General features: G+C 46.7%; 1 protein-coding gene across 1 annotated transcript in view; it reads left to right on the forward strand.

Moving 5' to 3' along the window:
• Nucleotides 1-3,578: 3,578 nt before the first annotated feature.
• SOAT2 (sterol O-acyltransferase 2) overlaps nucleotides 3,579-15,463 on the forward strand; it is a 57,942-nt gene continuing 46,057 nt past the window's right edge. The window contains exons 1-2 of the mRNA XM_066593768.1: nucleotides 3,579-3,613; nucleotides 9,509-9,605. Coding sequence (XP_066449865.1) covers nucleotides 9,518-9,605 — 88 coding nt within the window. The 5' untranslated portion in view covers nucleotides 3,579-3,613; nucleotides 9,509-9,517. The remainder of the gene's footprint in view (nucleotides 3,614-9,508; nucleotides 9,606-15,463) is intronic.

The raw sequence follows: 15,463 nt of genomic DNA on the forward strand, positions 1-15,463 counted from the left end.
TTTTACTGCACAGTATTTCTTCCATGTGCATTTGACAGTTTCAAACGCCGCATGCACAACTAAGCTCGCCGGTATGGAGCGTAGTTGCGCTTGAACAAGGTTTGGTTTTTTTTTGCTCACCAGCCATAGCGGAGGAGTTTGAAAAAAATAGCGTGAAGATACGTCCTGCCCTATCCTTCCTGTAAGTCCTATCATTTCTGGCCCACACAATTAACAGACGAGAATCACGATAGTGAAAACGAAACCATTGAATTAATAAATTTTTTTTTGTCCCGTTATGCGGCCGTGATTATCATGGCCGACTAAAGGCAGGAACGCACGTTCATCTGTTTAAGCCCTGCCTCAAAGGGAAGAATCAGGCGGGTTTCACATCTGCGGCGGGGGATCCGTTTTCCAGCTGGGTTCGGGGAACGAACTGATCGGACCCCATTGACTAGAATGGGGCTCGTTCAGTTTCCGGTCCGCATTTTACCGGAAGAGAAAGCGCCATTTCTTTCAGTATGTTGTGTTGGATCTGTGAAGGAACGGTGCTGAGTAATACTAGGAAGACTCAACTATGAGTAATATACGGATTACTGAATACAACGTACAGCTTCCCCTTTGGTGGGTATCCCTCCAATACAAACTATGAGCAAGGCCGATTCCTCTATGCAATGTCACTCTAACCCCGTAGGCCTCTCTCACGCAGGCGTTTTTGTACAGCGTTTAGCGCTGTGCTAAACGATGTACAAGGTTCCCTTTCATTTCAATGGGGCCGCTCACACAAGGCTGAAAACGCGGCGTTTTGAAAGCGTTGCATGTTCTATTCTTGGGCGTTTTCAGCTCTGTGTTCCCCATTGAAATGAATGCGCAGCGTTTTCAGCTGAAAACGCTGTAAACGCAGCGTTGAAAAACGAAGCGTTTTTGCAAACGCCTCGTATGAGAGAGGCCTTAGTGACCACCACAGGCTGACTACTGACAGCCAGGCTCCTGCTCTAACTGCCAGTAGCAAAGCCACCTCAGATCCTGGCAGTTTAACTCCTTCCATATGACAATCAATAGCAACTGTGGTAAGTAAGCAGATGACAGGGGGAGGGGTCTCTTTCTGACATCCATTAGCACCCCGCAGTGCGATCGCAAGGTACCAATGGGTTCCCTGACAAAGACCTCCCTGCCATGTAACTCAGCCTGTAAGTACCCGCCTCCCACAGAGTCCAATATGTTGCTGTTATAGGCTTAGGTAAGGTTGGGACATCGACACAAAAATATCGATAGTCCATATTATCGACTATCGATTATTGTAAAATATCAGTGGAAAACTACCGATATATCGACTTTTTTAAATGCTGTATAAAAATAAAATAAAACCAGGGTTAATAAAGCAACAATCAACCAAAAAAATTATAGTTTGTTTTTTTCTAATTTTAAACTGTTGAATTTATTATTAAAGGGGTTGTCCCGCGCCAAAACGTTTTTTTTTTTTTTCAACAGCCCCCCCGTTTGGCGCGAGACAAACCCGATGCAGGGACTTTAAAAAAAAACCACACAGCGCTTACCTGAATCCCCGCGCTCCGGTGACTTCTTACTTACCCGGTGAAGATGGCCGCCGGGATCTTCTCCCTCGGTGGACCGCAGGGCTTCTGTGCGGTCCATTGCCGATTCCAGCCTCCTGATTGGCTAGAATCGGCACGTGACGGGGCGGAGCTACACGGAGCCGCTCTCCGGCACGAGCGGCCCCATTGAGAAAAGAAGAAGACTGGACTGTGCAAGCGCGTCTAATCTGGCGATTAGACGCTGAAAATTAGACGGCACCATGGAGACGAGGACGCCAGCAACGGAGCAGGTAAGTGAATAACTTCTGTATGGCTCATAATTAATGCACGATGTACATTACAAAGTGCATTAATATGGCCATACAGAAGTGTATAGACCCACTTGCTTTCGCGGGACAACCCCTTTAACTTCTAACTATTAATAACATGAAAATATATCAAAGGTACAAATGAAAATAAAAAATTACAGATGAAACATAGAATTAAAATTAGGTGTATGACAAGACGTTTTTTATCATTGGCCCCAATAATCGTTATCTAATGAGCCAACAAACACAATGAAACAAGGTCCTGCCAGCTATAAGGAAGCCAGAAGATGGGCGCTGGACCTGACAGGATGTGAGCATGATCTCTGTGTGTTCGGGGGGCTGCGTGCCCTGCATTTTTTCAGTTGCCGCTAAGGGACAAACGGTCTCCATGGCAACTTGTAAACAATACAGGGCCAGGTAATGCCAACGCAGTGCCCCAAACGCAATTGTAATTGTGTTAGATGAGTCTTCTATCTTCTCTATGGGCACTGTGTTCGCGTTAGACGCTGAACGCACAACATGTCGCGTCTCCTTTTCTGGACGTGACCTTCGTACGTTCAGCGCAGCCCTCCATCTGCAGGTGGAAATGCCCTCATTTAGAAAGCATTGCCCACAGCCATCGCGTTAGACACAAGCGATCAGAGTCTGCGTCTAACGCGATGAACAAACGCATGTGAAATAGGGGCTGAAGACCCCACTTGTTCTGAGAGCCGTGTTGCCTGGAGCAAACCTTATTGGGGACAAAGAGTCATCTGACACTTTCCAAAAGTTTCTAGAACTTGTTTATAAGTTCATTAGTGCCGCGAGCAAAACTACATCCTGTACAACACAGAGCAAAGGGCAGAATGTAAAGAAAGAAAATCACATTTCTTCTTTACAAAAATCCATATTATATCGCCTTAGACTATCGATGTTACCGATATATCGGACATAACAATATCGATGAAAAGTATCGCCAAAGTATTAGTGATATATCGGTTTTCGATGTCCCAACCTTAGGCTTATGCCGGCTGTCCACGGGCGGTGCGATATACTGCCGCGGGAGCCGCCGTAGGGGAGCATTATGTTACCACTATTTTCTGCGATGATCCTATCATTATGATACGTTCATCACGGAAAATCGCGGCATGCTGCAATTTTTATACGCAAGCAGAAAATTGCCGCAATTATGTGTACATCGGGCTGTGGGTAACAGCATGATAATCGCCACGGCTAATGCAGTAAAATATCGCTGTCAGGACTGGAGTCCGGGATACTGGAAGTCCCTGAAACTGCCCGCAACCCCTGTCCCTACCTACTTGCCCACCTAGGCTAAGCCCCAGGGCGACAACTGGGCGACGGTCCCTGCACTCACTGGAGAAGCGGAACACGGGGACAGACAACAATAAACACGGGGACAAACAACACTAAGGCAAGTCAGACAATCCGGGTCAGCAACAGGAGGGTACGCAGTACAAAAGGGTCAGGCAATAGGCAAAGTCGGGTCAAGAAAACAGAGAGTCAAGCAAAGAAAATGCGGGTGTAGCTGGAAGACCAAACTAACACTGGCAAGGATCTGCACACAGACAGGTTTAAATGCTGTCAGAGCTCCCACACCAGCAGCTGATCGGAGCGGAAGTCTGACAGCACAGAATATCACACAGTCAGCGCTGCAGAACAGCCCCCAGCCCTGCAAGATAGGCGAAGTTCAGGACGCAAGCCAGGTTGCCATGGCGCCCAGCATGGCGTCCCTAACAACCCGGCGGCGAGGAGGAGCGCGGCAGCCAAGGGAAGGTAACCAGGACCGGGGCTCCCCTGCGCCGCATGGCAACCGCTTGAGTGACAGGACCGGCGGTGAGGGTACGGAGGACCCGCAAGCCGCGTTTCCTGAAATCACCCGTGGACAGGAGGCCTTAGACCACTCTCACGCTGGCTGTTTTTTACAGCATTTAGTGCGAAATGCTGTAAAACGCCTCCACAGATTTCAATGGGGCTTCTCAGACGAGCGTTCGAGTGCGGCGTTTCTAGCGCTACGATTTCCTAAGGCTGTCTGCTCTATGATGGGGTGCGTTAAAAACGCCGACAAACGCGCTTGAAAATGCCATTCATAAAAACACCAGTGGCCTTAGTAGAATGTACTACATAAGTAATGCAGTGTACTACCGTGTTTCCCCGAAAATAATATATTAATTTTTGCCCCAAAAGAGGCACTAGATCTTATTTTTGGGTGAGGTCTTATTATTAGAGATGAGCGAACGTACTCGTTTCGAGTACTTACGCACCCGAGTACCGCCATTTTCGAGTACTTCAGTACTCGGGTGAAAAGATTCGGGGGGCGCCGGAGGGCGGGGAGAGGCGTGGCGGTGCGGGGGGGAGCAGCGGGGAACAGGGGGGAGCCCTCTCTCTCTCCCTCTCCCCCCCCACTCCCCACTGCTACCCCCCGTGCCGCCACGGCACCCCCCGAATTTTTTCGCCCGAGTACGGAAGTACTCGGAATTCGCGGTATTCGGGCGAAAAGGGGGCGTGGCCGAGCACGTTCGCTCATCTCTACTTATTATACATACCTAGCAGGCTTGGTTCAGGTCTCTCTCTTTCACTGCTCTCCACAGCTCCGATGTGCTTCCCGCTGTCCTCGGCTGCTCATACAACATTACTTCCTGGTTACACAATTTATAAATCCCGCCTCCAGGAAGCGATGGCTGTGATTGGTTCTTCGACCTTTGCTCAGCCAATTAGTGCAGAGCTGGATGGACCAATGCGATGGCTGTGATTGGTTTATCCAGCACTGCACTGATTGGCTGAGCAGTGGTGGAAGAACCAATCAACAGCCATCGTGTTGCAGAGGTGGGATTTATGAATTGGCTGAGCCGCTGCCAATCACTATGGGTAAATCAGAATCCCTGTAAATAATAGCAGCAGAGTACTGACTACTATTTATCATAAATTTAAATGTGATTGGCTCATTCTGAACACAACCCTATCCCCAAATATAAGAGCGTCTTCACACTTATGCGACCACATTAGGGCTCCTGCACACTTGCGTTTTTCTTGCACGTTTTTTTCCAGCAATATCGCTGCGTTTTTTTAACGCGATTGTCAATGGGACTTTCCAATGTTAAAAACGCATTGCACAAAAATCACAAAGCACCAACTTGTGATGTGTTTTTAACATTAGAAAGTCCCCTTGACAATCGCGTAAAAAAAATGCAGCAATATCGTAGCGTTAAAAAAACGCAAGTGTGTGTGAGCCCTTATTATAGTTTTTGTTCTTTTTTTTCCACCCTAAGGGCGCCCACCCACTGGCGATTTTTTTTCCCTGCGAAATTCGCAGCATTTTTTCCTCTGCAGGGGTCTATGGGACATGTAATGTTAAAATCGCGATCGCGCAAAATCGCGATTTCGCGGTAAATTGCGATTTTGCGCGATCGCGATTTTAACATTACAAGTCCCATAGACCCCTGCAGAGAAAAAAATGCTGCGAATTTCGCAGGGAAAAAAATCGCCAGTGGGTGGGCGCCCTTAGGGTGACTACCCACTACAGGTTTTTTTTCACTGCGAAATTCGCAGCTTTTTTTTTTTCTCCAGGGGTCTATGGGACTTGTAATGTTAAAATCGCGATCATACAAAATCGTGATTTCGCGGTAAATTGCGATTTTGCGCGATCGCGATTTTAACATTACAAGTCCCATAGACCCGTGCAGAAAAAAAACGCTGCGAATTTTGCAGTGAAAAAAACTGTAGTGGGTAACTACCCACTACGGTTTTTCTTCACTGCGAAATTCGCAGCGTTTTTTTTCCTGCAGGGGTCTATGGGACTTGTAATGTGAATCCGGCCATCTGAACATACCCTTAAAAATCTATCAGTTTACAATGTGAATTATCTCTACAGCTTGTGGATGTAAAATCACTTGTAACGTCATCTGGACCCCCCTTCGGAGTGCGTCTCAAAAGCTTTCTGTTCATTTCTGTTATATTTGGAGTATAGAGTAATGTATTCATCTACACTATTCTTTACTCCAAATATAACAAGCGGAATACTTTTAAAAAGCACTCCGAAGGGGTGTCCGTTTTACAATACAAGTAAATAGTTCTGCTCATGGGTTCCGCCACAGCTCTGTCTTCTGCAGCTTTCATGGATCCCCCTAAACGGAATCACACGGTGTATTAAATAATGCTGTGTAGGTGCTCCCTTTCTCTATATAATGCATGATACTGGCTGTACATAGAGATAGTGTCCCATCTGTGGCCCCCAAGGCACTAGTATGCTCTCTCTGGCTCCAAAAGATAATAGTGTCCCCACTGTGGCTAAATGAGGTACTAGTGTCCCCCTCCCCCACTTCCCCTTGCAGCATCCTGTAGGGTGACCCCGGACACATGGCATATGCTGAGGAGCTGGGAGGGCAAGATGCTGGCTTGTCACGGCGGCACTTACCAGGCTCCCTCCCAGAGGGATACACGTAGCCAAGGCCAGGGCAGTGCGGGGCCTCTTTTGGATACGCCCATGGGGATGCCCAATAAACAGAGCAACAGGTGTAGATGGATGTGTCACGAGAGAACCCACCGTTTCGGTACCACCTTGGGATAAACATTGGTGGGAAAAATAAATGAGCCACAGACAGTTTAAGTACCTCAGGTCCCCAGAAATAACTTTACTGGAACATTTCAGAAATACAAGGCATACTTTGAAGAAAAGACAGTGCAGACAATTCAATTAACTTGACAGTAGTACCTCCACACGGTGACCCAGACTTCAGACCAACCCGTGCGGGATTAATTAAAGACGCATACCTCCAGTCAGCGGGATTCAGACTTCCGGATGCTTGAGTGTGAACAATGACTATAGATTACCTCCACCAGCTGGTCCCAGTCTTCAGGACACGCGGGTGTGTAAAACAGATAATGGAGTACCTCTGCACTGGGCTTTGATGCGAACTTGCTCACAAATGCTCTTGCTCTCACTCCTCTCAGATGGGATTCACTCCTTCAGTATTAGTGTATCGCGACGCCACTGGAAGCTAGGGGTTTGACAGGTGGACTGCGACTCTCTCACTCCCACTTCCCGATAGAATGAAGACACATAGGTCCTGGAAGGAGCAAAAGTGGATTTCTGTGGGAGCAGCGTAGGAGGTAGTAAGTGAGCAGGTGTCTGTCTATGTTATGCGTCCATCTATGTTATGTTGTCTACTCCCCCGCTGTTACCGCAGCTCATCGCCTGTCCCCCGGCCATCCCAGCTGTCCTCCTTGTTCGGGTGTCTGGGGCTGCTGCCTACTGCTCTTACCACACGCCCCTGGCTGTCCCCCGGTCTCCCAGCTGTCGCCGTAATTCTGCTGTGTGCGACCGAGGCTTCCAACTGTCTGTTACTGGTCCTTACGCTGTGTGCGGGGGAATGAACTTGCAATGTGAAGCGCGCCACTCTTATGCTGCTGTCGCCATCTCCCACTTACTGGAGCACCATTGCTCTGTCCTCCCTGCAGCCGACCACTATGTCAGACACAGCTGCGGGATGTGGGCAGCGGCTTCAGGACCAAAGCCGCGTTACGGCACTGTCCGCTTCCTCATGGCCACCCTGATGTTTTCTTCCACATAGAGCGGGGTGCCGCGTTCATGGGCGGTGGAGGGGAGACACAGCTGCGGGATGCGGACGGCTGCTTCAGCGCCAAAGCCTCATTACGGCACTGTCCGCTTCCTCATGGCCACCCCACTCTGCGCTTTTACACAGAGCGGGGTGCCACGTTCACGCCCGGCAGAGGGGAAGGGGCTTTCATCTGCAGCGGGGGCCACGAAGCTACTGTGCTGCAGTCCGCCCTGGATTGCTGCCACAACATAACTTTACTGGCCTAGCAGGACCGGCAGCCAACACTCCTCCCCAGCCAATCAGCATCAGGGGGCCTCACCCCCCTGTCAATCTTGACTCTACTAGGAATTCCTGGTGGCGTCAAGATACACTAATACCCACTCCTTCTTTATGACAGCAACAAGCACTCCGGAAAAAAACTCTCTTCCTCTTCCATGCTTCACTACATAGGGGCTGAAGGTGCCCCACGTAGCTGGACCTCCCAAATACCATTCCTGAAGACATGGAACTCCTTTGCCACTCTCAATCACTCACATTTATAGCCTCTCTCATACCATGTGACAGGGTAGAATTGATACATTTACAGACAATCAGCTCATGCTTTGCATCCCAGCAGTGATGTCAGCATGAAAGGACTGGTGGCCAAGCCTGCGTGGTCAACACTCCATTTTTTACCATGTGGTTGACGAGTGCTGCTCAGTATCTCTGCAGCTTGTGCAACCAACACTCTGTTCAGTCTCCTCTTCACTACCGCATATAGGGTGCAGTAACCCTGCAGTGAGGAGGATGGAGAACATGGGACCACATTCTTGGTATGATCTTGGCAGTGATCTCAGCGGTGAGACCCTCACCAATCAGCAAGTGCTTATACCAGAAGATGCATCGGTAAACGAACAATGATTTTCAGGTCCGCATGCAAGATCCGATTAGCGATATAATATAACAATGTCTGATCATTATTCAAGACCTGGGTTTATACCTAATTATTATTGTGCTAATCACTCGATCCAATGAGTAGTTGCACCATAATTGTGGTATATAAATGGGCCATTACAGTACTGGTTCTGGGAATGTTTCCCTCAGTCAGTGCAGAGACGGCCTCCTCCTCCCTCTCTGCAGGAAGCAGGGGAAGGATCGCCTGCACTGACTGAGAAGCAGTTCTGTAAGTTACTGAAACTCCTGTGCTGATGGCCGGACATTCAGACTAATGGAGAAGCGAATCAGCGGCAGGACCGGAGGCGGGGTCATTTGCCTGCCCGTGGACTTCATAGCAGTTGTATGGTCAGCCTACATTGGCACTATGCCACTCTAGTGCAAAATATGAGCTAGATTCCCACATGTATTATGAATGCAAACACCGACCTCGACCAGAATTAACAGCATCATGGGCCAAATAAGGTGAGCCCAGTCATGAAAATCATGTGATACTGATCACATCAGCTCTCCACAGTGTGAGGCTATTCGTTGAGCAGATCACATTCCAAAAGGTCACTGCAGAGTTTTTAGGATCTTCTTAGTTTTGCAATTGCAGGTTGTGACCCTTCCCTATCTTTACCCTATTGACATGGTCTGGAAACCATGTGGTAATCCAAACAGTCCTTGTCCCCACTTCATCTAAATGGAAGATATCTTGTAACACAACTGCAAATGTGAATAAATGTTTTCCTCCAGTTTAGTTATCTACAACCTGTGTGAAATCACGGCTTCCTAGCATGTCTTGCAACATCCGGAGAACCTCAGGTCACGGACACTTCTTTAGATCAAGTAGACTCTCACAGGTTCAGAAAGTGGATTATCTATAAACTCCCTCGTGAGCAGATAAGCGATGGATTCTTCCTGATACACCAGTACATATTTTCCTTTCGATCATATAATTTGGACAGATAGAGCAAGGTTCTCTTGGATTCCAAAGGTTAGATCAGATCTTTGACTTAACAGCAGTTCTTAGTCTAGTAAAAGAGTCTTAACTGCTTGGGGGTAGAGGAGAAGGAGATTGATCCCAGTGACTATAGCCAGGACAAGGGTTGTTATGCATATAACTTTCCCTGAAAGGGTGTTTTCGGCACGTTGGCTTCTAAGTATGAAAGTACTTCTGTGGACTCTATCTCTTCAGTGATACACCATGACATCTACCGAAGAGACAGCAAAACCAACCGTGTGCCAGAGAAAGAATAATCCCACTCAGGACGATGCCATCCCACAACACAATGGTAACTATTGGGGTCTTTTCAATATGTGGATGAATTGTGGCTAGGGGCATTGTGGTTATTTGGGAGAATGGTAATGATTGAGGACATTACATACTGGTCTGTATACTTTATGCCTTATAAGCTTGCACCATCATGACAAATGTAATAGCATAATTTTCAATGGACCTGGGTCGGAAGGGGTGTGACCCATGTCACCGGCCTCTCACTAGCTAAGCCAGAAACTTGCTGCACACTGATGAGGGGCAAACACCCAGAAACAGCTGTCTGTGTATGGTTTTCTGGCTTGGTTTCCGATTCCCAATCATTATTTTACAGACTTGTTTAACCCCTTCCCGCTCCTGGACGTACCTGGTACGTCATGGCAGCCTGGTACTTCCCGCAACATGACGTACCTGGTACGTCCTGGAGATAGCACGGGATCACATGTGATCCCGCGCTATCCCGCAGCGGGAGCCGGCTGTCAGTCACAGCCGGCGTCCCGCTCCAACAGCGGGGGGGCATCGGAGATGCGCCCGCCGCTGTTAACCCCTTCCCTGCCGCGATCTAAGTAGATCGCGGCAGGGAAAGAGTTCACAGAGGGATCGCGATCCCTGTGTGTCTCCGGCCGGAACTCGCGATGTTATCGCGAGAGCCCGGCCTGTCACCATGGCAACAGGACGCCAGACACTGGCGTCCTGTATTGCCTGTGCCTATTATCGCTGTACAAGCGATAAGGCATGGCAGAGCAGTAGCTCTGCCATGCCTTATGACAGCGATCATAGGCACAGTGATGTAAGTCCCTCAGAGGGACTCAAATAGTATTAAAAAAAAGAAAAGAAAAGTGTAAAAAAAATAAAAATGTAAAAAAAAAAATGTAAAAAACCCCTTTTTTATGCTTTTTCTAATATTAGCATAAAAAAAGGGAAAAAAAACTAAAACCCCACATATTGGGTATTGACGCGTCCGTAACGACGTGTACAAAAAGTTGAACACGCTTTTTATTTTGTACGACAAAAAGCGTAAAAAAAAACGCTAAAAAACAGAGGCAAAATGCTAATATTTAGCATTTTGCCTCACAAAAAATGCAATAAAAGTGATCAAAAAAGCCGTACATTCCCCAAAATGGTACCAATAAAAACTACAGCTCGTCTCGCAAAAAATAAGCCCTCATAGAGCTCCGTACATAGAAAAATAAAAAAGTTACAGGACTTTGAATGCAGCTATAGAGAAAAAAAAAAGATTTCCAAAAAAAGGGGGTTTTATTGCAAAAAAGTGTAAAAACCTAAAAAAAATATAACAATTTTGGTATCGTTGTTACCGTACCGACCCGCAGAAAAATTTTAGTGTGTCATTTATGCTGCATGATTAACGCTGTAAAAAAAAAAAAAAAATCTATGGCAGAATTGATGTGTTTTCTCTCCCTGTTATCATTAAAAAAAAAAAAAAAAAAAATTTACGATATTGTCTATATACCCAAAAGTGGCACCGATAAAAACTACAGATCGCCACGCAAAAAACAAGCCCTTACACGGCCGCGTCCACGGAAAAATAAAAAAGTTATGGCTTTTGAAAAATGGAGATGGAAAAATACCAAAAAATCGCTTGGTCCTCAACGCCAAAATAGGCCATGTCATTAAGGGGTTAAAGAGTTGTACATTGATTTCAAGGAATGCTGCCATCCAGTAGGTGGCGCTGCAGAAGTATTGTTCCATCTTCCTTATTTTCAATTGACCTTACTGGACTTTGTCAAAAATAGTTCTGGATTCAGATTTTTGTTCTTATTTTTTGGCTATTAACCCCTTAGTGACCAAGCCTGTTTGCGCCTTAATGACCAGGCCAAATTTTGCAAATCTGACACGTGTCGCTTTAGCATGGAAAAACACCAGAAAGGTTTTGCATATCCAAGCGATTCTGACATTGTTTTTTCGCCACATGTTGTACTTCATTTAGGTGGAAAAAAAAGACCGATAGAATTTGTGTTTATTTATTAAAAGCGCCAAAATTGGGAAAATTTTGAAAAAATCGTCATTTTTTCACATTTCCAACGGCAATATCTCAAATATGTGCAAACATAATATAGAAATTTTTGCTAAGATTTATATTTCCATCCGTTTACTTTATTTTGGGTGCACATTGGAAAAACTTTTTTTTTTTTTTTAACCATTTAGGAGACGTACAAATGTAACATTACTTTTCAGCATTTTGAAGAACACTTTGTTTTCCTACACCAATCCAAGATTGGAAAGGCTCATAGGAGTCAAAATGATAGATACCCCCACAAGTGACCCCATTTTAAAAACTACACCCTTTAACGTATTCATTGGGGGGTGTCATGAGTATTTTAACCCCACAGTTTTTTTTCAGGAGTCAATGCAATTTAGAAGAGAAAAACTAAAATTTCATATTTTTGCAAGACAGGACTTTTTTCTATAGTACACATGAAAATGAGGATTTGCACCCCAGAATGCATACCCCTGTTTGTCCCGTGCTCAGAAACATACCCATTGTGGCCCTAATCTTACGTCTGGATGCACAATAGGGCCCAAAATGAAAGGAGAAACCTGTGGCTTTCGGAACAGAAATTTTGCCTGAAGGAGATTTAGGCCCTATTGCACACTTGTAGAGCCATTGAGTGACTAAAACGATGGAGAACGCCCACAAGTGACCCCATTTTGAAAAGTAAACCCCTTAACGAATTTATCTAGGGGTACGATGACTTTTTTGACTTCACAGTTTTTGAATGAATCTAAGCCAAGCCGAAGGAAAAAAATTACGATTTTCATTTTTTTGTTAATTCTGTCATTTTAAAAGCAGTTTTTTTGTACAGCACATATATGAATGAAGACTTGCACCCCAAAATGGATACCCCTGTTTCTCCCATGCTCAGAAACATACCCATTGTGGCCCTAATCGTATGTCTGGATGCACAATGGGGCCCAAAATGAAAGGAGCAACCGGTGGCTTTCGGAACAGAAATTTTGCTTGAAGGAGATCTAGTCCCCATTGCCCACTTGTAGAGCCATTGAGTGACCAAAACGATGGAGAACCCCCACAAATGACCCCATTTTGAAAAGTATACCCCCTAACGAATTTATCTAGGGGTATGATGACTTTTTTGGCTTCACAGTTTTTGAATGAATCTAAGCCAAGCAGAAGGAAAAAATTATGATTTTCATTTTTTTGGCAATTGTGTCAATTTAAAAACTGTTTTTTTTGGACAGTGTACATAGGAATGAAGACGTTCACCCCAAAATGGATACCCCCGTTTGTCCCATGTTCAGAAACATACCAATTGTGGCCCTAATCTACTTAAAGGACACATGGCTAGGCCTATAATGGAAGGAGCACCCATTGGATTTCAGGGTACAACGGAATAAATTCCAGTCCCCATTGCCCACTTGTAGAGCCATTGAGCGGCCAAAACGATAGAGAACCCCCACAAATGACCCCATTTTGAAAACTAGACCCCTTAACAAATTCATCTAGGGGTGCACTGCGTATTTTGACCCCAAAGTATTTGAATGAATCTAAGCAAAGCAAAAGGAAAAAATTACGATTTTCATTTGTTTGGCAATTTTGTCAATTTAAAAACTGTTTTTTTTTTACAGCACACATAGGAATGAAGACTTTCACCCCAAAATGGATCCCCCCGTTTGTCCCGTGTTCAGAAACATACCCATTGTGGCCCTAATCTACTTACAGGACACATGGCTAGGCCTATAATGGAGGGAATACCCGCTGGATTTCTGGGCAGAACTGAATAAATTCCAGGCCCCATTGCCCACTTATACAGAAAAAAAATTGACTTCCTAAAAATAATCCCTCCCCCACCATCCCCATTCTTTTGGCATTCCCTAAATATTAGATAAAGGTAATAATATAAACTGCGTTTTATGTCCGAAGACAGGGGTAATTACGGAGGCTGCTTGGGATGGGCACATGGGGCAAGAAAACCGGGTATCCCCCCCCCTCCTCTCATGTATTTTGGGGGGTATTTCGTAACCTCAGCAGCGGGTATGGGGTGTAGAGTGGCGCTCTGTGAGGCTTCGTAAGCTTGCTGCGGTGCGGCGGTCTCACAGACAAGGCGCACAAGCTGCTCCTGGAACTGCAGGAAGGCGAACGTTCCCGGGGCTTCTTGTAAATTACGGATTACAGGTAGCGGTCTGAATAACGCCGGGCTCACACAGCTGTAGGTGGAATCTGCTTGCAGAGGCGCGCAGCGGATTCCAGCTGTGAGCCTGGCTGTGACCCTGCGTACGGCCGCGTAATGTACTGCGCATAACTGCCTACTCACACAGGCGTTTTTTTGTTTATATTTCCCGTGCCGTCGCTTAGAGATGACCCGGGTACCCGAAGCCCGTACACAATGTGTTTGTATATGGGCTGCGGGTATATCCGCGGTCATAGAGCACAATGGGCTCTAGGTCGCAGATATCCGCGGTAAAATATAGCATGCCGTGTTCTGTTTCTGCGAGTGGATTACGCAATTCCGACCCGCTAATTAGGGGGAATTGTGTAATCCAATGCATGCGGTTGATCCGTGGATTACCGCTGATCAAGCGCATGCAGAACCCGTAATTCCTCTCCGGTCATGCATGACCGGCCTAATGTTAGATCGCTACTTTATCACGTGACCAGTGACCGCTCAGCGAGGCCGCCGGTCACTGCTCCAAGCACTCAGCGACCGTTGGTCGCTGAGAGCAAGGAGATTTAAAATTTCCTGGGCTCCCCGGCTCCTGCGAATGTGTCCGGCATTTTGCCGGCGGGCGCATGCGCAGCAGCCGGAAGGGTCCATGGAGGATAAGCGCATCTGGATTCAAATGCGGAAGCCTCCGAGAAGATGTTTCATCTCCTCTCACCGATCGCATCGGTGAGGGGAGATGAAACTGCCACTTTTTAAAGAACTTTAACGTGATCGCTATTATGCATTGGATAACGGCGATCACTTGACCAGTAACTGCATACCGCGGCTCCCCGTGACATCTCCAGGCTCTTGGCGACCTTTGGTAGCCAGCAGCAGGGAGATTTTACATTTCTTGGGCAATCTTTCACTTTTGCGCATGCGTCCGCCATCATGCTGACAGGCGCATGCGCAGAAGCTGGGGTAAGGTCCACGGATCAACATCCCACCAGGGAACAAATCCGGGACCTTGGGTACGTAATTTCATCCCCCCTTACGGATACGATCCGTAAGGGGAGATGAAACTTTAACTTTTTAAACTTTTAACTTTTTTTTTTTTTTTTGACTTTTTAACTTTATATGATCACTAGAGATGAGCGAACGTGTTCTTCCGAGCTTGATATTCGTGCGAATATTAGGGTGTTCGGGATGTTCGTTATTCGTAACGAACACCATGCGGTGTTCTGGTTACTTTCACTTCCTTCCCTGAGACGTTAGCGTGCTTTTTTTGGCCAATTGAAAGACAGGGAAGGCATTACAACTTCCCCCTGTGACGTTCAAGCCCTATACCACCCCCCTGCTGTGAGTGGCTGGGAAGATCAGGTGTCACCCGAACATAAAAGTCGGCCCCTCCCGCGGTTCGGCTCAGATGCCGTGTGAGTTAGTGAGGGACAGTGCTGTTTGTACCGGAGCTGCTGTAGGGAAAGAATTGGTAGTTAGTGTAGGCTTCAAGACCCCCCAAAGGTCCTTATTAGGGCCACTGATAGCTGTGTGTTGGCTGCTGTTAGCAGTGCCATTTTTTTTTCCTCAAAATCGGCTCTGCAGAGCGTTGCACCCGGCATTAGGGACAGAAGTGCTGCATAGGCAGGGAGAGTGTTAGGAGTGAGTGTAGCCTTCAAGAACCTCAACGGTCCTTTCTAGGGCCATATTTATCCGTGTGCAGTACTGTCCAGGCTGCTGTTAGCTGTGCTGCATTTTT

The sequence above is a fragment of the Eleutherodactylus coqui genome, chromosome 1, assembly GCF_035609145.1.
Source record: "Eleutherodactylus coqui strain aEleCoq1 chromosome 1, aEleCoq1.hap1, whole genome shotgun sequence".
NCBI classification, from domain to species: Eukaryota; Metazoa; Chordata; class Amphibia; order Anura; family Eleutherodactylidae; genus Eleutherodactylus; species Eleutherodactylus coqui.